Source organism: Castor canadensis, chromosome 1 (genome assembly GCF_047511655.1).
Source record: "Castor canadensis chromosome 1, mCasCan1.hap1v2, whole genome shotgun sequence".
NCBI lineage: Eukaryota > Metazoa > Chordata > Mammalia > Rodentia > Castoridae > Castor > Castor canadensis.
The window spans coordinates 202,242,502-202,266,885 of record NC_133386.1 but is presented as its reverse complement, the minus strand read 5'-3'; the positions used below and the strand labels follow the sequence as shown (position 1 = coordinate 202,266,885).

The 24,384-nt window shown below is 51.9% G+C and overlaps 1 protein-coding gene and 1 long non-coding RNA gene across 7 annotated transcripts in view; one reads left to right on the top strand and one right to left on the bottom strand.

Annotated features, from left to right (window-relative positions):
- Positions 1-47: 47 nt before the first annotated feature.
- Positions 48-18,264, bottom strand: Capn1 (calpain 1). 4 transcript variants are annotated; one of them, XM_074048986.1, is made up of 22 exons: positions 18,132-18,264; positions 16,702-16,969; positions 16,476-16,545; positions 16,061-16,179; positions 14,166-14,299; positions 13,890-14,058; positions 13,359-13,442; positions 12,916-13,001; positions 12,487-12,561; positions 11,764-11,924; positions 6,055-6,230; positions 5,367-5,378; positions 4,397-4,605; positions 4,273-4,312; positions 3,741-3,806; positions 3,608-3,665; positions 2,927-2,991; positions 2,449-2,517; positions 2,143-2,221; positions 1,400-1,516; positions 1,202-1,260; positions 48-793 (listed from the first exon to the last, which is right to left on the bottom strand). In XM_074048986.1, exons 2-22 carry the CDS (start codon positions 16,966-16,968, stop codon positions 767-769), a joined length of 2,142 nt encoding a protein of 713 aa, XP_073905087.1. In that variant the 5' UTR covers position 16,969; positions 18,132-18,264; the 3' UTR covers positions 48-766. The 4 variants fall into 4 exon arrangements, with proteins under 4 accessions (XP_073905087.1, XP_073905088.1, XP_020020505.2 ...); XM_074048987.1 differs by lacking the exon at positions 18,132-18,264 and adding an exon at positions 17,713-17,819; XM_020164916.2 differs by lacking the exon at positions 18,132-18,264 and adding an exon at positions 17,546-17,696.
- Positions 18,262-24,384, top strand: part of LOC109687156 (uncharacterized) — a 27,905-nt gene continuing 21,782 nt past the window's right edge. For 2 of the 3 annotated variants that reach the window (XR_012439473.1, XR_012439463.1), the window contains exon 1: positions 18,262-18,392. This is a non-coding gene — a long non-coding RNA (uncharacterized lncRNA). Of the gene's footprint in view, positions 18,393-18,907; positions 19,057-19,937; positions 20,019-24,384 lie in introns of all 3 variants that reach the window. The other variant, XR_012439468.1, reaches the window with a different exon arrangement.

Sequence of the window (24,384 nt, the reverse complement as noted above, 5' to 3'; positions counted from 1 at the left end):
GCCCTCCCAGAAGCAGGTTCAGGAGAATCACACTCCAGAGACAGATGTGGGGCCTTTTCCTTTATTATCTGGGGTTACTCTGCATGGAAATATGGGTCCCCTCCCACCCCACACCCAGTGCCTCTGGTACCCCATCACCAGTACACCAGTCCCCTTTAAAGTCACCAATATAAAAAAGGAGAGGAGGCAGGAGGGAAGGCCTGAGCACCCTCTAGGCTGGGCAGCTCCTGTGGGCAGATGGGGCTGAGGGAGGGCCCGCAGGGCAAGGAGGACATTGGCTTCTGCACAAGAAGGCACAGGTGACCCCAGCCCCAGGGGCTCCCCATTGGGGAAGGGGCTCGCACACCTGGATGCAGACTGTGCTGAGCTAGTGGTTATTAAAGTCTGCAAAAGAGGCCAGGCCGGGAGTGGGGTGGCCTCTGGAGGGAGGGAGGGGAGGCATCAGGATGAGGATGCTGGGAGAGAGTAGGGGTTGTCAGCTCCCTTGGGAGCCCCGAGGCAGGAGTAAGCAGAGAGGTGCCTTCCTGGAGTGGCCATGGGCAGGCCCAGAGGAGTCTATCCTGAGCCCACAGCTGGGGAGGAAGGGAGAGCCACACAGCTCTGCCCAGAGTAGGTAAACAGTGGCGGCTGAGAGGACAGGAGGACGAGGATGCCTTCCTGCTCCAAGGAAGGCACTTGCAGCTGATAGGGCCTGGTGTGGCACGGCAGGAAGTTGTAGCTTGGCAGACGAGGGAGGAGGGGTGCAGTAGGGGGCTGAACCCCCGCCTCATGCAAACATGGTCAGCTGTAACCACTGCAAGGGAGGATAGCAAAGTCAGCTGAGGACAGCAGAGATGGCTGTGTGGCCACCTCAGTCTTCCTTCTCACCCAGACCATGAGTCTAGCTTCTAACCCCACAGCTGAGATGCTACCATCTCTTTCCCTACTTCCAGGGATCCTCAATGGACGGTTGCTTTCTCACCACCTTTGCCCCCAGGAGACAGGCTGCTGGCTCCCACAGGGGATTCCAAAGACCTTGCCTGCCCCCGATCCTTCCCAGAACCCAGCTCCCTTTCCCTCACTCTGGCCTTCCAGGACTCAGGACCCAGCCTTGAGGCTGGTTCTGAGGTCACAGCCTCCCAGCCAGGAAAGGACAAGAGAACCCGAGTCGTTAAGAAAACGCCACCATCTCAAACTATCCCTTTGGGAGGAAGAATCCCACCTTAAACAGGTCAAAGGTCACCACTCCATCCAGGTCTGTATCCAGAGTTTTGAAAAAACCTGTGTGTTCAGGAAAAGATGAACTCAGTGCCATATTCATGTATGGCCAGGACTGCTATTCCCTCTGTCTTTTCCCTACCAGCTTATGGGGACATATTTAAGATTGAGCAGGCAAGCAGAGCCAGCTGGGGACACTCACGGAACATGGTCTCCAGGCGCACAAGGCAGCACACAAAGTTGTCAAAATCAACGGCCAGGTCAGGCTCAGAGTAGCGGGTGATAATGAGTTCGTACAGCTTCTTGTTGAGTTTGAAGCCTGGGTGGAGAGCGAGTGAGGGCTGGGCACGTGCAGCTCGCCCAGGGGACAGGGAGGGAATGGGTCAGACAAGGGGTTTGGGGCTAGTTTTCTCCAAAGAGAAGGGCATTAGGGACTCCTGGGTAGGGCCAGGAGCTGGGGGCAGAGTGGGCAAGTGAGGACCACAGCCCAGGACAGGCCAGGTAATCAGGAGCTGGCTGTAGAGAGCTGAGAGGTCTAGCTGAGTTATTCTAAAGGTCTCAGCCTCATCCTTAGCTGCACTGAGGTGGGTGAAGTCTGCACCTTTCACTGGAGGCTTGAAGCCCGGTTCTCCCTTTCCCTGGCTGCGTGACCCGAAGTCAGTCACCTTCCCTCTCTGAGCCTCACTTTTCTCAAATACACAATGGGGATAATAAAAGATGCCATGTTTGTTAAGCTGCAGCAGGGAGGAAAGAATGCTGATAAAAGCACTTATCTCCATAGCTATGGAAAAAGGTCAAAGATGGCTGTTACCATATGACCCAAGGGACAAGGACCAGTTGGGTGGCCACTGCCCTGGGCAGCAGTCAGGGAGGCAGCTTGGGGCACAAGAGCAGTGGGGACCATGTTCCCTGGGTCCCACATGTGGATCAGCCTGTGGGCCTCACCTGCAGACTCAATGGCCATCCGCATCTCATAGGCGCTCATGCTGCCCGACTTGTCCAGGTCAAACTTCCGGAAGACGGACTGGGGTGAGGAGGAGAGGGTGAGGACCAGGCTTGTTGAAGGTAGAGAGGAGCAGCCCAAAGGGTCTCATTTGCTGGGACATGTGGGCTCAAGGAGGGAAGAGGACCATATGCAGAGAGGCAGAGCTCAGGCGGAGGCCTGACCCCCACTGCCAGCCTGGGGCCTGCCACCTGGCCAGCCGGGCCATAAGGAAAAGGGAAAGAAGACCCAGCCACGGCATCACCTACCAGGTAATTCCGGATGCGATTCCACAGGATGTTGAACTCCACCAGGCCCAGCTTCCCATTACCATCACGCTGGGCAGCCGTTAAGAAGGAAATGCTACAGCTTTGAGTAGGTGTGTGAGGAGGAAGACTGGGGAGGAGGAAGACTGGGGAGGCAGAGAGAGCAAGACAATTGTGGGAGGCGGGGAGCACATGCAGACAGCCATAACCAGTGTTGGGTGGTAACATGGTGGGCTGGCAGGGGGACAGAAGCAGTACCACCCTTAGGGTCCATCAGGGACCTAGGCCTTGTTTAACCTTCCACTTGACACAGGCCTCAGTTTCTCCTCTGAATCTATCAGAAGATGCCCGGGAAGGCATTTGAACTTGGGCCCTGGTGTGTCCACACCCCCCCAAGCTCTGTCCTGTTCTCTGCACGGTTCACCCACTGCCTTTCTAGTGCTCCAAATCCCACTGGAGACCAAAGCAGAGTGCAGGATACGTCCATGAGGTTCACCATGCTGCGGCATGACTCCACGCTGAAGCCCTTGGTCCGCAAGTCCTTGTCTGCAAGAAAAACCAGTTCCAGCACCTCAACCCAATGGGCTTCCTGCACCTGCTTCCCACTGGGAGCAGGCTGAAGTCAGGGAGACCCAAGTCCTTCCTGGGGGCATGGAGTCCAGCAGAGCAAGCGTGTAGTGTAACTTTCATTGTCAGAAGATTCAAAGAATTTCAGTTGTCACACTGCAATTGTGGCAGCCACATCATCACCAGTGGAGCGAGGGCTGAGCAGAAGTGAATGAAATCAGATAGACAGACGGACAGGCAGGGCTTTGCTGCAGGCTTGGAGGGTAAGCAAAGGACAGCGTCATCAGGAGAATGGCTGTGGGCTGAGGGAAGTGTGAGCGTGGAGGTCACAGGCAGCAGCCACTGGGCAGCTCAGGCATACCAGGCTCCATGGCAGCCACAGCCAGGGAAGGGGAAGGTCAAGGGTGCTCATTGCTGTGCATGTTAGGAAGTGAAGCCAGCATGCTCTGCCCCCCAAGTCACTTGGCCTGGCCTGGGGGCTGGCTTTGCCATGAGCCTGCTAGGCCATGTTCCATGTGAGGGCAGAAGCCTTGGAAGAAACCAGGCTTGGGGCAGGACATGATGAAGTGGACAGCAGCCATCTGGGGATCCTCACGTTTGCTAATGATCCTGTTGAGGATGGTCTGTAACTCTTTCACGCTGATCTCCATGTCCTGGGGGAAGAGAGGATGGTACCTGCAGGGCTGTCCCCATCTCACCAGACCTACACCCACCAGGCCCCCGCCTACCTCCCCTGCCAGCTGCCTGAAGAGGGCCTTGAAGGTCTCGTCAATCTCCTCTTCAGAGAGCACTTGCTGCACAGAAAAGAGAGGGGATAGGTGAGAGGTGCCCTGGCCCTGCTCAGGGGCATAGCCACTGGGTGGGTGGGATACTCGTGAGCTATATGTCACTTCACCTCTTTGAGCCTCCCTCTTCCAACCTGGAAAATAGGGATCTGCCCACTGCCCTGGCCTCTGAGGACAGGGCTTTATAGTTCAGTGATGAGGTGAGGGTTTGCTCTGCTGTGCAACCTTAGGCAAGTTCCTCAACCTCTCTGAACTTGTTTCTCACTTAGAGGGGAGGGATATCACAGCAGAACCCGGATGTGGTTGCTACGGGAAGGAAAGGGAGATGCACAGATCTGGCTCAGTGAGAGCATGGGAATGGTACAGCACCGTCATCACAAGTCCTTTGCAAGCTGAAAAGTGTCAGGCCAATGAGGGATAAGTGGCTGCTCTGGCTCCTGTCAGGAGGGAAGCTAGCTAGGAGAAGGGAACGCACCTCGTCAGGAAGGTTGGCCTGGACCTGGTCGTCCAGCTCCCTGCAGAGTGGGGAGAAAGAGGGCCAGTCAGTGGGGTGGGGGCCTACAGGGAGGAGGTGGAAAGCGGGGCAGCCCGTGACTCACTGGGTCCCAGCACTCTTCTCGGAGAAGAAGCGCAGCACGAAGTCACCTTCCTTGTTGGGCTCGAAGGTGGAGGGCACCACTACGTACTCCCCAGGTGGCAGGCGGAAACGGGTGCTGACCTCCCGCAGGTTGATGAACTGCTCTGAGCGTGCCCGGGACGAGTTGGACAGGAAGAAGTCGCGCTTCAGGTGCACAGGCTGGCCCACCAGCTGGTGGGAGGGAGGAGGCAGCGGGGTTGCAGTGAACACTCAGCCCACCCTTGGGAGCCACCCCAGACCCAGGCCCAGACCCCAGGCTCCAAATCATAGCTGAGGGAGTAGAGTGCGGGGTCACAGCTCCATTGCTCACAGCCTATGTGAACCTGACAAGTCATTTTGCCTTGTTTTTTCATCTGGAAACTGTGAGCACCCTAGTGCAGAGGGCAGAGGCAAGCAGCAGCTGAACGAAGTAAGAGATACTTAAAAAACTGTGATGCCAAAGACAAAGGAGGGGGAGGGAGGGGAGAGAGCAGGAGGCGGGTGGGGGGCGGGGAAGAGAAGGAGGAGAAGAAACCTTGTTTCCTGCAGCAGGGCTCTTGACAGGTGGCACCTTGCTGAATGCTCACAATAGCCCTGAGGCTCAGAACTTAACTTGTCCAAGACTGCAGGTCACGCAGCCCAGCCAACACCCAACTCCTAACCCCTGCCCCTGCCCGACAGGGATAGCCTGGTATGTGCAAGTTCGGTGGCACTCTGATGACCAGGATTCAAATCCAGCCCTCACTTTACTACCTTCTCTGAACCTCAGGGGTGCAATGATTGCTCTGTCCGCTGACCAAACATCGGGTAGAGGAGGGGCAGTAAAACAAGGCGATGTCTTGGCACTCTGTGTGGAGGGGGTCTCTGCCACTGTGCTCCAATCCCTCTGGGCCCCATCAGGTCATGTGTATTCAAGGGGCAGGTAAACCAGGTGAGTCAGGAGCCACACCTACCTCCGGGGGGACCTGCAAGAGACAGGAAGGTAGAGACGTGTGTTTGTCAGGGTGCTGGGGCAGGGTGAATGCTGGGCACAGGTTCTTAGACAGGAGGGAGAGAATGAAGAGACAGGAGGCTGGACACACTAGGCCTGGGACCAGTGATGACCCAGACCTGAGGAGGGAGGACCAGGCAAGAGTATTTGTCCCTGGAACATCCGGGGCCTCTGCTCTGAATCAGAGCCTCTAGAACAGCTGCCAGATGGCCAAGCAGTGTCCCAACCACAGGGACATCAAAGGTCCAACCTATCTACCTCCAGGTGATCTGAGTGTGGGCTAAGACAGCGGCCTCCCTTTACCCCAGTCAGGAAGATCCAGAAGTTCTGTCCCTATCTTGGGTGCAGTGTGGGAGGCAGGGCAGACACAGGGCAACACTCAGAGGTATAATCACAGGCCACCCAGCACAGCCTTGTCCCTCCCCCACCTGCTCCTTCAGGGCAGCCTTTGCTCACACTGCTGAGGTGGGGACCTCCTAGCGCCCAGGGTGGCCCACTTGCCCAGGTCCCTGTCTGCAGCACAGGGATCCAGCAGCGCCTCCAGAACCCCCCTCCAGGGCCACCTGCCTCCCAGCCGCTCGGGAGGTGTCCCGGGCGCCCCCTGGCGGCAGTGGGCGGAGGTGCCGCTCAGGGCTCAGCGCCGGGCTCACCTCGTACACCGCGAAGCCGATGGTCTCCATGTCGCGGCCGAAGCGGCGCTCCCGGCGACGGTGCTTCTGCATGAGAGCCAGCACGACGCTGCAGCCTGACTCGCGACTGCCGTACTCGTCTTCGTCGTCCACCTCCTCCAGCCGGATCTTGAACTGAGGGTTCACCCAGAAGGTGGCTGCAGGAGAGGAGGGCGGGGACCAGAGACTGAGCTCCCCAAGCGTCACCCACACACCCTGTGCGTGCCTTCGTTCATTCATTCACTCACTCACTCACTCACTCAACAAATGCTAAATGTTCCTGTGTGCCAGGTGACAGGAAAGCAGCTGGACAACACCTCCCTGCCCTCAAGGGCTTGCATTCCAGAAGGGGAGAGGTAGTACGAGCAAGTCAAGCGAGTTAACAGAATAATTGAAGAACAGGAAGCTGGAGGGGTCTGGAAGGTGGCATGTGAGCTGAAACCTGAAGGAGCAGCCCTGGGAGAGGAAAGCGTGGGAACCAGAGCAAGAGTGAGACAGCCCCACGCATCTGGGATCTGGGCACCCCCAGCCTCTCCTGAGGCTCTGGGAGCACCAGAGATCCTGGCAGGTGGGAGATGTGAGCAGGAGTGTCTGTTGGGGGGTGGTTAAGGTGAGAAGCTTGAATCTGAGAGCAAAGGGACCTTGCCCATGGGACAGACATGGCTGGATTCATTCAAACAGGTGACTCCAGCTCTTGTGTGGACCCAACTTAGAAGAGGGTAAGAGAGAAGGTCCCACAGAAGTCTTGCAGGAGTCCACAGATGGCAAAGATGGTGGCGACTTGCATTTCTGGCAGCTTGGTAATTCAGCTGCCTGAACACAATTTCATGTAAATAACCATGCGCAGATAAGACTCTGCAAAACCACTTTTTCCTAGCACTAAGGAACCACAGCATCCTTTCCTTCCAAGTTGACAATAATCAGAAAAGTAAATAGGGTCTGGAGGTGTGGCTCAAGCTGTAGAGCACCTGCTCTGCAAGCATGAAGCACTGAGTTCAAATTCCAGTTCCTCCAAAAAAAAAATTACCAAAAAAAAAAAGAGTAAATAATAACAAATGCTGGTGAAGATGTGGGGATCAGAACCTCACACACTACTGGTGGAAATGCAAAATGGTTCGCCTGCCTTGGAGATCAATCTAGCTGTTTCCCTAGAGGTTAAACACCTGGTCCTGTATTTCCCCTCCTAGGTGTATACCCAAGAGGATGGAAGCAAATGTCCACATGAAAGCTTGTACACAAAAATCCAGAGCAACACTGTTTATAATAGCCAAATGGATGAAATCATTATTCGTCAACTGATGAGTGGATACAAAAACGTATGCCCAAACAATAGAGTATTATTTGACAAAGTACCAATACTTGATACCATGTGGATGAACCTTGAAAATGTTATGGTAATTGAAACAAGCTAGTTACAAAGAAAGATCAAGTGACATGAAAGAGAAATAAACCCACCAGAGGAAGAAAAATAATCACAAGCCAGTTTTTTTTTTTTTCCAGTACTGGGGATTGAACCCAGGGTTTTGTGCATTTTCAGCAAGCCCTCTACCACTAAGCTACATTCCCAGACCTTCATTTTTCAAGACAAAGTCTCACTTATGAGGCCCTGAGTTCAAACCTCAGGACTATCCCCAACACCAAAAAAAAAAAAGAAAAAGCAAGAAAGAAAAGTAACTAAATAAGTAAAGAAGAAAGGTGAAGATGGTGGATGTACTTTATATACCTGTACAAAAATTGAACAATGAAACCTGTGGAAATTGTTCTAAGAAGAGGGAAGGGAGAATGATGGAGGGTGAATCTAATGAGGAAAAATCCAGGCACCAGTGATTCAGATCTGTAAGCCCAGCTACTTGGGAGGCTGAGATTAGGACGGTGGGTGCAGGTCAGCCTGGGTAAATAGTTCCCAAGACCCCATCTCCAAAATAATCAGAGCAAAATGGACTGGAAGTCTGGCTCAAGGGATAGAGTGCCTGCTTTGCAAGTTTGAAGCCCTGAGTTTAAACTTCAGTCCCACCAAAAAAAAAAAAAAAAAAAAAAAAACGGAAAAGTAACTAAAGGAAAAATGGCTAGAGGCATGGGCTCAAGTGGTAGAGCACCTCCCTAGCAAGTGCAAGACCCTGAGTTCACAGCACAGTACTGCCCCCCCAAATCAAATTAATAAAATAAGCATTTAATTAAAAAATCATAAAGCATCAGGCACTGGTGCCTCCCCACTATAATCCTAGCTACTTAGGAAGCAGAAATCAGGAGGATCACGGTTTGAAGCCAACTTGGGCAAGTAGTTTGTGAGACCCTATCTTGAAAAATACCCAACAGAAAAAAGGGCCGGTGGAGTGGCTCAAGATGTAGAGCACCTGCCTAGCAAGTGTGTGGTTCCTGAGTTCAAATCCCAGCACCACCTAAAAACAAAGTGATAAAGTGAAGTCTAAAATCCAAATAAAGTGAAAGGAATGAGATAATGAACAAAAAGGCAAAGATTAATGATAGAAAAAAATACAAAGAATCGACAACATGAAAAGTCATTTCTTTGTTAAGTTTCACATTGATGCCATGGGTAATGGTGCATTCCTGTAATCTCAACACTCCTGAGGCTGAGGATGGAGGATGGAGAATTTGAGGCCGTCCTGGGCTACATGAGTTCCAAGCTAGCCTGGACCAAATAGTGAGATTCTGTCTCAGAAAAGAAAAGGTTCATGTTGAGGAACCTCACAGGATTAACAAAGAGGAGAGTGTGCAAATACAAAGAAAACCTTACCACAGATGAGGCTTAAGAGTATTTGCGAAGGATAACTTTATGCTAATAACTTTGAAAGCAGATGCGAAGGAGAAATTCTTAGAAAATACAGTTCACCAAAAAAGTCTTAGAGAAAACAAACAAAACCTGAACAATCTGATAACCATTAAAGGTATTTGATATTGAAAGTTCATCTTTACATAAAGAAAAGAACAGGCCTGACGGCTTTACAGACAAGTTTCTCCAAATGGCCCAACAAAGAATCACCCCCACCTTCTGTAAACCCTTCCAGGAAGCAAAAACAAAGAGGCCATTCTCCCATTCCCCCTCAAGACAAACAGTGCCTTACCACCATGGTCAGGATGAGAAAAGAACAGGAAAACCTCACCTGTGAACTAGGATGTTAAAAAAAAAGTTATGCCGGGTTGGGGGCTCAGTGGTGCAACCCTGGCCTCAAATGCATGCAGCCCTGGGCTCCACCCCCAGCACTGCAAAAAACAAACCAAACCAAACACAAGCTAGCCAAAAACCTACGTCAATGACCATGTTATATTGTTTTCATCTCAGGAACATAAGGTTGCATATTAAGTAAATGCAAATTACTATTTTAATAGATAAATGAAAAAACTATTATAATAAATATAAAAATATATTTAAACAAAATATAGTTACACTTTGTTAATCTGTAAAAAGGCATCCACAGCTGGTGGAGTGGCTCAGGTGGTACAGCGCCTGCCTAGCAAGTGTGAGGTCCTGAGTTCAAACCCCAGTATCACCAAAAAAAAAAAAAAAATAGAATCTACAAAAGGAATGTAGTGGTGAAACTTACCATAAACATTTGTTAGTGAAACCCTTCCCTTTAAGAGATGGAAAGACCAAGAAGCCCTGGATGGCCACTGCTGTTTGCTCTACAGTGCTAGCTGGCATATTAAACAAGAAAAAGTAACAGAAGTTGGAAGAATTGAAAAATAAACAAATCTGTCACTAGTTCCAGATTCTATACAGTGAATTAGTATACCCAAAAGAATCTACAGATAAATCAGTAAAAATAATTAAGCATAACAAGTCTGCTAGATACAAAAGATCTACATTTTCAAGATCAACCATCACTTGGGAGATACTATATGTCAAGCATCCCTAATGCAACTCAAAATAGTTTTTTATGGGACTTAGTAAGCAGATCCTAAAATTCATATGGAAAAACCAAGGACAAGAATAATTAAGAGACTGTTTTTTTTTTTTGGTGGCATTGGAATTTGAACTCAGGACCTCATGCTTACTAGGCAAGCACTTTACCACTTGAGCTACACCCCAGGCCTACTAAGAGACTCTTGAAGAAGGAATTCACCCTCTTCTGTGGCAGGACTTTTTATAACAGTGAAGTCAAGTGTCACTGGCAGAAAGAGAAACCCAGGGACAGACAGGGAGCCCTGGAACAGACCCATAAACAGGAGAAAAGGACTGGCCTCTCCACAGGAAACAGTGCTTTTGGGTTTGGGGAAAAACAGAAGTAGGATCCCTCCCAGGAAGAATGTTTCCAAGCAGAGGGTGGTGAGCTGAGCTGAGAACTGCCAGAGGGTGCAGGATAGGAGGACGGAGTAGCTGTCAGGAAGGAAGCAGGCAGTGTGGCAACTCCTTTGAAGAGGAGCAGAGCCAGGGATGGGGAAGTAAGGTCCAGGGAGGGTCATTTGTTTTAAGATAGGGGATTTTTCATAACAACACAGGAGTGAGAGGTGAAGACAAAGGAGCAAAATGGAAGAATGGAATGCAGAGCCCGTGACCAAGGACAGTTCTGCCACTGTCCATCGGGGAGACAGTGTGGGCGGGCACAGATGCACAAGGCAGATTGGAGACAGAGAATTTGGAGGTGAGAATCTGAGGTGTCCTGTGTGACAAGGTCTCTTTCCAATAAAGTGCAAGGTGGGATCCCCAGATGAGAGTAATAGAGAGAGATGAAGGAGAGCGTGGAGTGGCGGGACCGTGTAAAGTGCTCATTAGAGGTTTGTGGCTGTGGATTTACAAGGAAAACACCACCTCTGTTGTGTGATTTCTCCCCAGCCACATTCCGTGGTTCCAAGCCAGCAAAGACTGGCTTCAACGAGGATTGTGGTTGTGCCTGGCAAAGAAGCAAAGGCAGGGAAGGACAAGAAACTGGGTGTTCACAGGGACAAGCTAAAATGATGATTCTAACCTCAGGAAGGAGAGAGGGCAAGACAGGAGATGAAGACAGTGCAAAAGTGGGGGGTTCAACAGATGAACTAGGCTGGATGCTGTTGGCTCACACCTGTAAACCTAACTACTCAGGAGGCAAAGATCAAGAGGATCACAGTTCAAAGCCAGCCCAGGTGGATAGTTCAGAAGACCCCATCTCGAAAATGCCCAACACAAAACAGCTGATTTTGAGTGGCTCAAGTGGAAGTGCGCCTGCTTAGCAAGTATGAAGCCCTAAGTTCAAACCCCACTACAGACAAAAAACCCAGAAGAAACACTTCATGCTGGGAGCTGAAAGGGCTGGAGGTAGAGGGCAGAGCAGATGCTAGCAGAGGTGAATTCTGAGGTAAGGCAAAGCCAGGCGAGCCGTGGTTGGCATGGCAGGGCAGAACTAAATAGAGGAAAAGGTTGCTGCAGGTGAAGAGGGCAAGGAACTGAGAGGTCAGGCTGGATAGTCATCCATGTGGTTCTAGAAGGCTAGGGAAAGGTGAGAGGAGGACCAGAAGGGAAGGACTCAGGGAATGAAGAGGGGCGACCTGAAGGTGGGTAGATGGCAACAAGGTCTTCTCTTTGTCATTAGTACCGGGGCTCAAGGCCCAGGATAGCGAGTCAAGCACAGCTCATTGACTCCTCAAAGCAAATTTGAGAGATCGGCAGACATTGCTGTTTCTCAGTGAGTCAGTGGCCCTCATTTGAGGCCCTGAGCCCATCCTTGTATGCCCCGTGTGCCTGTGGGCTCAGGTCACCTGGGTAGTTCCGGCAGCCCCCTGCAGTGCTTCCCCGTCGCCAGGTGCCCTCGTACAGGGTGGTGTTCCAGTTTCGGATTGACCTGCTCTTGAGTGCATCAGGGGTCAAGTTGCAGATCTCCAGGCGGGTGAATTCACGCATGAAGTCTCGAAATGACATCCTGGGGGTTGAAATGCAGAGCTGAGACACAGTCCCCAACCATGGGCTAGGTTTGTGGGGGTTGGAAGGGAAGAATCGCCCCAAGAAGGACTAGTTGAGCTGGGTGCTCGTGGCTCACACTGTAGTCCTAACTACTTGGAAGGCTGAGATCAGGAGGATTGCACCTTGAAGCCAGTTCTGGCAAATAGTTCAGGAGGCCCCATCTCAAAAATATCCACTAGAAAAAAAGGGCTGGTGGAGTGGCTCAAGTGGTAGGGCACCTGCCTAGCAAGCATGAGGCCCTGAGTTTGAACCCCAGTGCTACCAAGAAAAAAAAAAAGAAGGCGACATGACCAAGATAGGGTAGACAGAATTGGAGAATCATGAGGTGGAGACCTGCCTGGGCTAAGGTGGAGACTCAATTTCAAAAACAAAAAACACAAAAAAAGGCTGGGGGTGTGGCTTAGTGGTAGACAGCTTGCCTAGCCTGCGTGAGGCCCTGGGTTCAATCCACAGTAACACACACACACACACACACACACACACACACACAAAAGGGCCACATGGAGGAAAAAGCAGCTCACCAGAACTCCCCATCTTCCATCTTGACCCGCAGCTGCTCCCGTTCGTAGGGGTCCACATTGTTCCACTCTGAGGAGCTGTGGGGAGCAGGGCACTGCTAGGGTTGGGGAGCACTGGCCTGCCTGGCTTCTGTCCCTGGGGCCTGTGTTTCCACAGCCCAGGTCAGGACAACTCCTCAAAGTCCACCCCAATGTCCCAGTTCCGGGGGCTTTCTTAATCAGGGCTAGGTCAGACACCCCAAGCAGACACAGGCTGGCCCAGGACTGCATGGCCTACACTTTGTTGGGGCAGTGGCCCAAACCTGGTAACCTAAGATGGGACCCTCAATCCTGAGTCTGCCCCGGGCTGGCAGAGCCCTAAGCAGAAATGTCAGGGGCACCTCAGGGCTTTTCCAAGTCTCTCCAGCCAGTGTCCACCTCAATGCCCCTTACCCGTCGCTCCAGGCTCCTGTCCACTCCACCTCGCCCCAGGGGTTCCGCATCCGGATCAGGTTCACCAACTGGCCCCGGTAGTTCACCTGTTCCCCAGAACTCCCATCAGCCCCAGCTTCTCACTTGTGCCGTGACACCCCTTCCTGGTCACCTCCCATACCACCTCGCCCTGCTCAGCACCCAGCAGCACATCAGGGCAGTACAGTCAATATGACTGTAAAGCTTGTCCTGTAAGAATTCACAGCCCAGGGAGGCTGAACTCCAGCCAATCAGAGTAAGCATGGATAAGCATCTCAGGATGGGTGTCCCAGGGGAGAGATAAGGTACTTCAGGGAGGTCACCAGAGCAAGCACCTCCCATCTGGTCAGATGCCAGACAGACAAGGACAGGCAGGGAGGTGGTGACGGCCCAGGCCCCGCCCCAGGCTCCACCCAAGGTAGTACCTGCTTGGCTCCGGTTACAGAGTACGCGTGACCCTTCACCAGCTTCTTAAAGGTGATGGCCTCCATGTCCAGGACACTGGAGATCTGCAGAAAGACACATGCACTGTGGATAGGCGGCTTGCCACCTTAACCCGCCTGAAGCACTCATAGATCTTGGTTACCCCATCCCATACAACAGGTGTTGGCAATGACAGACAGAGACCTAACTCCATCCACTCCATCATCATGTATAGATGCCATCAGCCCAGTGTCAGCCTGACAGTGACAGACTAGGACTGGCCAGCCTGTGTGAACAGTGAATGCGCACACATACAGCCAGCACAGCCCCCAGAAGGACTCAGTGAGGGAGGAAGAAAGAAGGAAAGGATGGAGCCAACTGGGGAGGTTTGGGGGAAGGAGCGGGGACAGGAAGGACACTGGGTGTAGAGGTGGAAGATGGGAGGGAAGTGATGGATGAAGTTGGGGGTGCTTCCAGAGATGGTACTAAGGTGAAGGGGGGTCTGGGGTGAGGGTGAGGCTGGACACACTCACGTCAATGGAGCAGCCCATTAGGGATCCTCGCTCCAGCGCCTTAAGGATGATTTGGTAGAGGTCGCTGGGCGCCTTGCGCAGCTCGTACCACTCAGTGACACCGCCTGTGAAGTCCTCAAAGCCCTCTGAGGTGCTGCCCCCCGACAAGGCCTCATAGCTGCCGTTCACCCTGTGGGCAGCTCCAGGTCAGCGCTGTGGCATCAAGCAGGGCCAGGTAAGAATGCCAGGCACACCCACCCCAGGGGGGCTGAAGCTGTCCCCTGGGTCCCTACTCACTTGGCATAGGCTTTCTCAAGCAGGGCGCTCCAGAACTCATTTCCTTGGGCAGAGTGCACAAACACCAGCTTCCCGTCCTTTGTGGGCAGCAGGTCGTCCACAACCACATCTACCCACTCCCCAAATTGCCACAGCTGTGGGGAAGGGATGCAGTGAGTATGTTCTTTGGGATTCCCCAGGCTTGAACTCCAGCCTCAGCTCTGCACTTACTAGACACATAATTCCTGAGTCAGTCCTCCAACCTACAGGTTCTGCATTCATGGACTCAACCCAAGGCAGATTGAAAATATTTGAAAAGAAAATTGCATGCATACTGAACACGAACACATTTTTTCCTTGTCAATATTGCCTAAGTAATACAGCATAACTATTTACAGGGCGTTCACATTGTATTACAAGTGAACTAGAGATGTAATAAATAGAGGGTGTAGGTGGGTTATAAGCAATTGTTACATTTTTAAAGACACTTTTTTTTTTTTTTTGCCAGTACTGGGGACTGCAACATTTTTATATAAAGGAGTAAAGCATCCAAAGATTTTGGTATCTGTGGGAGTCCTGGAATTCCCTGAGGATACCATGGGACAACTGTACTGAGTACACGATGCTGGGCAAGGAATCCCTGAGCCCCAATTTCCTTACGCATTAAAGGGAGCAGTCGCAGCTTCTTCATATGAAAGGCAAACAAGACCAAGCAGTAAAGCTTTTAGCACAGCTGGAAAACAGACCAAGGTGGCTCCCTCATGTGGCTAAGGTACGGAGCCTTTTGGCCTGGTTTCTCTCCCAAATCCGTTTTTATGGCCATGCCCCTAGGCATGGATGTTGGGTTTGGGAGATACATCGTATGAAGAATGAAAATGTGGCAACCAGACACTTCCACCACAAGATGGGCGGGGCTATTTCCCCGCAATCATGGGATTTGCTTCAGCGATGCCAAGGGGCAGGTTTCTCGGATAGAAGAAGGGGTGGGGGCTCAGGCCCAGGGTTCCTGGGGCCAGATGCTTCCATTGTCCCTGGTAGGAGGGACGCAGGTCAGAACAATGAGGAACAGGGGAGGAGGACCCAAGGAGCTGCAGTTGGGGAGAAGTGTTGAGTGAGCCAATCAGAGGCCGGGAAGAAGTGGATTGGAGGAGTGAGAAGGGGGCGGGGAGAGGGGCGGGGAGGCCACGCCCATGCAGACTACAACAGGGCACCAGGTGCAGAGCTCACCCTACGTGGCTTTGCGCTGTGTAAGGCTGCAAGTTTCCTACAAGAGGCGGGGAGTTTAGAGTGGAGGAAGGGGCTCCTCACAAGGTGGGAGGAGGGGACGCCCAGGACTCCTCTGGGCATGGCTGGGACCACTAGGGCAGGAGAGTCTCAACCAAAGTTGCTGGGGTGTCCCTCTCAGCACCAGCTCATTGAGAATTCACTGGTAGAACAACAACAACAAAGGCTCTGTCACTAACGTCAGGAAAAGCTGGTTTAAACAGACCAAATCCTGGGTCTTTCTTTTCTGTTGGCTCTGCCAGAGGTGCCAAAGTGCAACCGTTGAGAGACAGAAGGGTGACAAATGCAGATGGCCCTATGTTTTCCCCCAGAAAAACACTTCCTCTTCTCAGATGGGGAAACTGAGGCCTGGGTCGGGGAAATGATTTGTCCCTCAGGATGTAACACAGAAGTCTTTCTACCCTTCCACCCCTTTCTCCCTTTATCACCCAGGAAAACTGCCAACTGAAATACCTGCCCCACCATTCACACATGACAGAGCAGAGATGGCACCGAGAGGTCAAATACCTTCCAGAGGGAGGGCTACCCAGCAGGGTGTGGCTACTCTAACTTCAGAGTTCTGTAGGACATCTGTCCGCATCTCCCCCCCAGTGCCTACTACCCTCCTCCCCAGGGGGTGCAGTATCTGTCACCTGAAAATGGAAGATGCCTGCGTAACCATCCTGGAAGCTCTGGCCATGTGGAACTACTCGGTGCAGGAGGGTGTCATTGAGGGTGAGGGAGGCGATGGCAGCCAGGAGCCAGCAGTCCCCTGGAACGGGAAAGACCGTATCAGACCTGCTGTATGGATCTGCCCATAGATGGTGCGTGTGGGTGCTGATGCCAGGGAGAACCTGAGATTCCCTGGGTGCCCCTCTACTCCCCTCAGATCTCAGGAGCCTGGGGGCAGGTCAGAAAAGACCCAGGAATCTGGGCAAACCAGCACCAGTGCTGATAGCCAAAGCCTGCCTAGACTTGCAAGGAGGGAGGAGTTGGGGTAGTGCCCAAAGGAATGGGAATAGGGAACTACAATGGGAAAAACACCCAGAGCCCTGCCCGTGGGCCTACCCAGCGCTCCCTGGCAGATGTCTGTGCGGGTGGCTCCATCCACGATGAACTGGGGGTTTGACAGCAGCTCCTATGACACGCAGAGTCCTGTCCCTGAGCCAGTCCCTCCTAGAAACTGGCACCCAGCCACCAAGACCCCACTTGACACCAGGGGTTGGAGTCCCAGTCCCACTCTTCACCCAGGAATGAGGGTCAGCTGAGTCCCACCCAGGGTGGCCCCTCTCACCATGGGACGCTTCCACTTGATGCCATAGGTCTTGGAGGAGTTGGGACCTAGATCCTTGAAGCCCAGGCTCTGGGGCACTGGGGGGAAGGCTTCATCACGGAATAGGGACCCACTCTGTAGGCACTGTGCCCGCAGCTGCTCATAGTCCTGGCCCAGATACTTGATGGCATTTTCATGGCGGCCCAGGCCCAAATCCTTGGCCCGTTGCTTCTGCACTTGGGCTGACACCCCGGTGCAGTACACGGGTATAATGAACTCCTCTGCCATCCTGTAGACACAAGCATTCTGGGCTCTCAGCCACCTCGTTAGACTTCCAGAATCAGAGAAGGGGCCTCCCCAGTTCCCAGGTACCCTGACCACCACCTCTCCTTTCCCTTACTTCCATTGTCCTCAGCCTGCAATTCTGTGGTCAGTCAGCAGGCCAGGTGGGGTAGGGCGGAGCCCTTCCATAACAACAAGGTTATGTGTGGTATCCCAAGGAAGGTCTCTTGACCCTGTTTGCCTAACTATAATTCCCTCTCCTCAAACTAGTCAAGCTCTGGGCTTAAAGGCCCCTTTTTGCCTTGGGGACTGAAAACTTCAGGCAAGGGCCTGCCCCCAGGCTCCTGAGACAGGCTGAGAGATCAGAGCTTTGGGCTCTAGGCTAGTGCCTGGAGGCAGTGGCGAACGGAGGTTGTGACCAGCACAGGTTGGGCAAGCGCCAGGGCTGTGCCGCTTCTCGACCCCCCCGCCCCTGGCCCAGGCACTCAGAGAGCCCTGAGTAGGGGCCGATCTGGGGCAGCCCCTCAGCCTGGGAGCAGTGGCCCGGATCAGAGAATCGCGGCTCAGCCACCTAACTCCTTACCTGGGGGAGGAGGGTTTGGGGGATCGCTGCGGTCCCCGCGCTGGCTTCCTTGGTGGCAGTTCAGGGCAGGGCCCAACCAGGAAGAGCGCTCCTCCCCGCCCTCCTCCACCGCCCCTCCGCCCTCGTACCTCCCTCCTTCCTTCTCCTCCTCCTCCTCGGGCTCCTACCCCGCTTCCTCTCCGCTCCCTCTTATCTCTCGGGCGCCGTCTTTGACTATCTCTTACTCATGGTGTCTCCCCGTCCCTCCCTCTGCAGGCCCAGGGCCAACTCAGAGAGGACAAATTCGTAAAAGGGAGGGTTGTCCTCGGGGAGGGGCAAGCCGCCTGTCGGGGTGAGGAGGGCAGGGCCTGGACGGAAGGGCACCGCGGGGGAGGGCAGCGGAGGAGAGGGCAGGGCAGGGGGTATTTTTAACTAGGGGCAGCAGCTCGAGTTGCAGGGCGGGCGGCCACACCCCACGCTGTCCTCCCCGCGGGGATTCTCCGCAGCCCCCTGCCCGCCTCCTCCGCCCCCGCGCCCCTCGCTCCACGCTGCGCGGCCGCAGCTGTCCTCATCCTCCCGCCCGCCCCCAGCGCGGGGCTGAGATTACCTCGGGCTGCGACAGCTGCTCGCTGGAGGGACCCGGCTGGCAGCGGGCGGGCCCCTGCCGGACACTAGGCAAACGACAGCCCCACCCCGGCCAGTCCCCGCCGCAGCCCGGCTCGGGAGATGGGCCGGGTCCCCGCCCCCATCCCACCCCCGCGCCCTGGGGCGCAGGCCGGAGAGCCAACACCCTGCCTCAGCGGCTCGGTGCGTCCGGGTGGGGCGCAGGGGGCAGGCCTGGAAGGTCGGGGTTGCTGCGTGACCTTGGGTAAGTCCGTCTGCTCCGCCTTGATTTCCGTGTTACTGCAGCGGATGGGATGGAGAGGAGAAAAGGTGGGAGCCCACCTTGTTCTTTCTTGGGAGGTGGTCGCCCTTGCCCTCTCCCCCAGGGCCCTCGGACCACCCACCTGGGCGCGCCTTTGTGCCCCCTTCCCCAGGAGAGGGCGACAGAGGCCCCAAGCATGATGGCAGCTCCACCAGAGACCCACAGATTCTGCCTAGAGATGGGAAAGCCGGGGAAGGGCGTGGGGGGTGGGGTGCGGAAACTGCGGCGATCCCCCAGCCACCATTATAGGAGGTCCCAGCTCGGCAGCTACTGCAGGCTGTAAAGGATGTAAAGCCAAGCATGCTGCTGGGAAAACAGTGCACAGTGCATAGTTTTCCTGGGATTCTAGGGTCCCTAACCAACCCCCCCCGTTCTCTCCCCCCCCAAAAAAAATAAGAGCTGGCTTCATTTGACTTTCCTGAAATGGGCACTGAAATACACATCTCCTGTATATGCAGGGCAGACACTTGGTCACCTGGTCATAAGATGGTGAAGACCCATTGATCTGGTCCCCTCTGAAGGAGGCAGAGGTGAAACCAGCTTTGCACCCATGGTTAACTGGGATGAAGAGTCAGTGTGGAGGGAGCGCCTCATGGATCTAGTGCAGGTGATAAAGTGGATATCCAGCAGACCCTGAGAGTTATGGCAGGGGTGGGGGAGATACCAGGCAGGGCAATTGCCTGCAAGGTTTTGGCAGGTGGAGGAACTGAAGTATTCTTGGGGCTGCTTAATCAGAGAGAAAGGAAGGAAGGGAGGAAGGGGAGAGTGGCAGAGCTGAGTGGGCCAAGAGTGTAGATTTCATTCTACACTAAGAGAAGAAACTAGGAGGAGTGGGTTTTAACCCATAGGAGTGGGTTAAAGGGGGTGTCAGAGCCCCACAGCTCATCCAGATAAAGGAACGCTGCAAATGTCCAGGGACAGAGAAGAGTGGCTCAGACTAAGGAGGTGGCAAGTTTTGTTTTGTTTTGTTTTGTTTTGAGGGGAGGTCTGCACAGCTTAATTGATGACCAGGTAGGGCTTCCTAAGCCCCTCCCCTTCTTCAGGGGCCTGGGCTGGACACTGTGAGGAGGAGAGATGCTGTGTGTTGAGGGACTGAGTGGGGGTAGGAACTCCCCAGCTGCTAAGGGCCTCTCTCTTCCTCTTGGGTTCTAGCTGAGGCTGGTGGCCCAGGGCTCTGACTCTTTGGTGAACCATAAGGTTCACCGCCCTGTTGCTGCAGTCAAATTCATTGTCATACCAGGAAGAGAGCTTGACAAAGTGGTCATTCAGGACAATGCCAGCCCGTGTAGAAGGTGAAAGAGTGGGTGTCCCCATGAAAGCCACAGGAAATAACATGGCCCTCAGTGTAGCCCAGGGGTCCTCTGATGCTTGCTTCATCACCTTCTTGATGTCATCTTTAGCAACATTTTCCAGATAGCAAGTCAGACCCACAGCTGACACATTGTGGTTGGATACATGGAAGGTTATTTGAATGAACTTCACTTTCAGCTCAGGGGCCTCACACTGACATTGCCACTGGATGCAGTGATGATATTCTGGGAAGTCATCAAGCCACAGTTTCCAAAAGAGGTAATTCACTGTCTTCTGAATGGCAGGGATAGCATAGATTTGTGGTCATGAGTCCTGTCACAATGCCAAAATTGTCATGGATGACCTTGGCCAAAGGGCTAAGCAGTTGGCTAAGAAAGCATTGCTGACAGTCTTAAGGGAGTTGACTTCTCACAGTTCATGCCCATAATACATAGGAGACATCAGCAGAGGGGCAGAGGTGATGGCCTTTCTGGCTCCAGCCTTCTCCAACAAAGTGAAAGTAGCCACAGGTTCTTTAGAGTTGTGATACTATAGTTTCTTTAAAAATCAGTGATAAATTAAAAAAAAATTCAGTGATAAAAGCAGAGTGGTGGTGGATCACACCTGGAATCCGAGCTACTGAAGAGGCAGAGATCAGGAGAATCAGGGTTCAAGGCCAGCCCAGGAACAAAAGTGAGACCATATCTCAAAAATACCAAACACAAAGAAAGAGCTGGCACTGTGACTCAAGTGTTAGAGCACAACCATGAGGCCCTGAGTTCAAACTCAAGTACCACAAAAAAGTAAAAGAAAATTCAGTGCAAGAAAGAAATGAGGAAGTGAGTGCCAGGTGTGGTGATTCATTCATGTAATCTCAGTACAAGGGAGGCTGAGGCAGGAGGATTTCTGGAGTTCAAGGGTAACCTGGGCTACATAGTGAAACCCTGTCAAACACAAAACAAAACAAACAAAAGGAAAGAAATGAGTTATCAAACTTCACAAAAAGGGTGTGACCTTCAATGCATCTTGCTAAGTGAAAGAAGCCAGTTTGAAAAAGCAATATATTTTTTGTGTGATTCCATTCTAGAAGAGGGGAGAGGGATGATTAGGTGGAGCACAGGGCATTTCTAGGGCAGTGAAACCACTCTGTGTTACTGTAATGGTACACACATGACATTCCCCATTTGGCCAGACTCACAGACCATACAACACTAAGAATGGACCCTAATATAAACTTTGGGCTTTAGTTAATAGCATCAACATTACTTCATCAATTGTAACAAATATACTATACTACACAAGATAGTATTTTTTTACCACACTATACAAGATAGGGTTTTTTTGTTTTTTTGTGGTGTTGGGATTTAAACTCAGGTCTTCATGCTTGCTAGGCAGGAACAAGCAGGTGCTCTACCACTTGAGCCACTCCACCGCCATTTTTTTTTTTGTGATGGGTTGTTTTTGAGTTAGGGTCTCTTGAGCTGTTTGCCCTGGGGCTGGCTTCGAACCTCAATCCTGATCTCTGTGGGTTTTTGTTCTTTTTTTTTTTTTTTTTTTCCTGTGGCTCCACCACTTAAGCTACACCTGCAGTCCATTTTGCTGTGGTTTTTTTTAGATTTGTTTATTCACATGTGCACACATTGTTTGGGTCATTTCTTCCCTCCACCCCCCTGCTGTGGTTATTTTGCCTTGGGACTTATTATTTTTCTCTTTTGGCTGTACTGGGGTTTGAACTCAGGGCCTCATGCTTGCTAGGCAGGCACTCTGCCACTTGAGCCACTCCACCAGCACTTTGCTCTGGTTATTTTACTGTTTCCTCTGGCTAGCCTCAAACTGCAATCCTCCCAGTCTCAGCCTTCCAAGTAGCTAGGATTACAGGTATGAGTCACTCGCTTCTAGCTGTTTTCCCCCCCACCCCACAGGACAGGGTCTTACTATGTAGTAGCCCAGGCTGACCTCAAACCCACGATCCTCCTGCCTCTGCCTCTTAAGTGCTTAGGATGTTAATACCAGGATTAACTGCTGGAGGGAGAGAGGGAATAAGGCAACTCTGCCTTTCTTAGCAATTTCCCTGCAAATCTAAAACTAAAAATTAGTCTTTTAAAGAAGAAAATAACAGCTGGGTGCCAGTGGCTTATGCCTGTAATCCTAGTTACTAAGAAGGCAGAGGTCAGGAGGATTGTGGTTCAAAGCCAGCCTGGACACATAGTTTGCAAGTCCTTACCTCAGAAAAAAAGCCCATCACAAAAAAAGTGTGACTCAAGGTGTAGGATGTAAGTTCAAACCTCAGTATGGCAAAAAAAAAAAAAGAGAGAGAGAAAAGAACTTAAACACCTAGGAGTGTTTGTTTAAGAAAAAATAAAAAACAAAGACTCACATTCTCCTTCTAGATGCTCACCAGCTAGAAGGCCTCTGATGCCAGATGTGGAGGACTTCCCCAGGCAGCAGTCGGCTCTGCAGCCAGCACCAGCCTCATGTCCCCAGTTGAATTCAGTTCTGATGCTATCTTCCCAGGACAGCATCAGATCCCTGGGGTTGAGGGCTGAGTCCTGAAGACTGCCTGCACCCCCCCACACCCCACCCTTCCCACCCCCTCCCCCCTGCCACCAGATGCCAGTCACATGCCCCAGGTTGTGATCTGTGCTTCTGATCACTGACTGTCCATCGCTGTTCCTGCAATCCCCTCCTTGGGTTCAACTAATTTACTCAAGCAGCTCCCAGAGCTCAGGGAAAGATGTCTACCAGTTATCAAGGAAATGACAAAGGATTTGAAGAGATGTATCAGGAAAGGCACAGGGGAGAGGGGAAGCCTCCTGGCCCTCCCCAGGAACTCCATGTGTGCAAGTTCTGTCCTTTTGGGGTGTTCTGGAGCCTATGTCAGCATGGTTGAAACATGGACAACTATGCAGAAATATAGCTGGACAGAAAGGGTGTAATCCAATGCTAGCAGACTAAGCCGGGAAACCCAAGGCCTCTCTGCTCAAGCCTCCATTCAGTGAGTGGATCAGGACTCTTCTGAACTGAAGTGGGGGCCTTATGAGCTACTACCAAACAACCTAGGTCAGAGAGTTCCTGTTCAGCCAGCTCCAATATAGAAAGTTAAGCACCTGCCTAGCAAGCATGAGGCCCTGAGTTCAAACCCCAGTACCACAAAAAAAGAAAAAAGAAATTTAAGTATCTAGGCCACTTGGGGAGAAACTTACTTTAGTTTCTGTGGCTTGCCCTGGAGGGAGTTAGGAGCCAGGAACCATGAATGAAAACCAAAAAATATATATATTAAATGATCATGACCTAGTATATGACCCAGCCATTCCACCCCTAAGCCTTTACCAAAGAGAAATGAAAACCTATTAAGATTTGTATACAAGGATTCATAGCAGGTTCACCATAATCATGATAGCCCAAAATTAGAATCAACAATTTTTTTTGTGGTAACAGGACTTGAACTCAGAGTCTTTACCTTGAGCCACTCTGCCAGCCCTTTTTATGAAGGGTTTTTTTGAGAAAGGGTCTTGTGAACTTTTTGCCCAGGCTGGTTTCGAACTGTGATCCTCCTGATCGCTGCCTCCTGAGTAGCTAGGATTATAGGCATGGGCCACCAGCCTGGCTTAGAATAGACAAATGTTTATTGATAGTGATAATTTAAAAACGGTGTGGTATATATACACAATGGAGTACTACTCGGCAGTAAAAAAGGAACAGTATATGAATGTGAAAATACTTTTATTAAAGTGTGAGCCAGACCAAAGTACACACTTTATAATTGTATCATTTATGTGAAAATTCTAGAAAATGCATACTACTGTAGTGACAGAACAGGTCGGTGGTTGGGAGAGGGGAGGCTGGCAGGTGGGAGAAGAGATACCAAGGGGCTTGAGGAAGCTTTGTGGAGAGGACACTGTCCTGACTGTGGTAATGATTTCATAGAAGAGCACATACGTCCAAACAAGATCGCCACTTTAAATATGTGTGGTTTATTGTATGGCAATTCCACCTCAATAAAGTTATTAAAAACAGCAATAGCAACTTAATCACCGGTTAGATATGGCTCTTGGGAGACAGGGAGGGGTCAGAGATAACTCTAGACCCTTGATCTGGAGTAGGCCCTGAGTAGAGTAGAGGAGCAAGTTTGGGGTGTGCTATGGTTTCAATCTGTCCCCCCAAATTTCTTGTTAGCAATTTGATCGTCAAGTTCATATGTCGATGTCATGTGGAGGTAGAACCTTTGGGGTAGATGACGTCCTAAGGGTGGGTGCCATGATGGGGTGTTAGAAGAGGAAGTGAAAGGAGCTGGCATGCTTGCTCTGGCTCACCATGTGATGTCCTCTGCCATATTGTGATGAAGCAAGGCGGCCCTCACCAGATGCCTCTGCTATGACCGGGGTTCCCAGCCTCCAGGACTGTAAGCCAAATAAACCTCTATTCTTTATCAGTTACCCAATTCATTTTTACTAACAAGAAATGTGCTAAGGTGGCAGGTACCTTTGGGTCAGTGCTCAATAGAGGTGCTCCATGGGGGACACTGGTCATTGCTGCCACCTGAAAGTAGAGGCCAGGAGCAGATACCTTACACTGGATATGAAGGTGTTTATAAAGTCAGAAGATTGCATTTCCATGAATACCCAGGCTGCGGGCAGGAGGATCA

What these genes read in the sequence shown, in the direction of transcription:
- Capn1 (XM_074048986.1), bottom strand. Translation starts at nt 16,968, where the DNA reads ATGGCAGAGGAGTTCATTATACCCGTGTACTGCACCGGGGTGTCAGCC. An exon ending in ATGGAAGATGGGGAGTTCTG is followed by an intron (nt 11,925 to 12,486) that starts GTGAGCTGCTTT and finishes TTCAACCCCCAG; the next exon opens with GATGTCATTTCGAGACTTCA. An exon ending in GAGAAGAGTGCTGGGACCCA is followed by an intron (nt 4,313 to 4,396) that starts GTGAGTCACGGG and finishes CCCACTCTGCAG; the next exon opens with GGAGCTGGACGACCAGGTCC.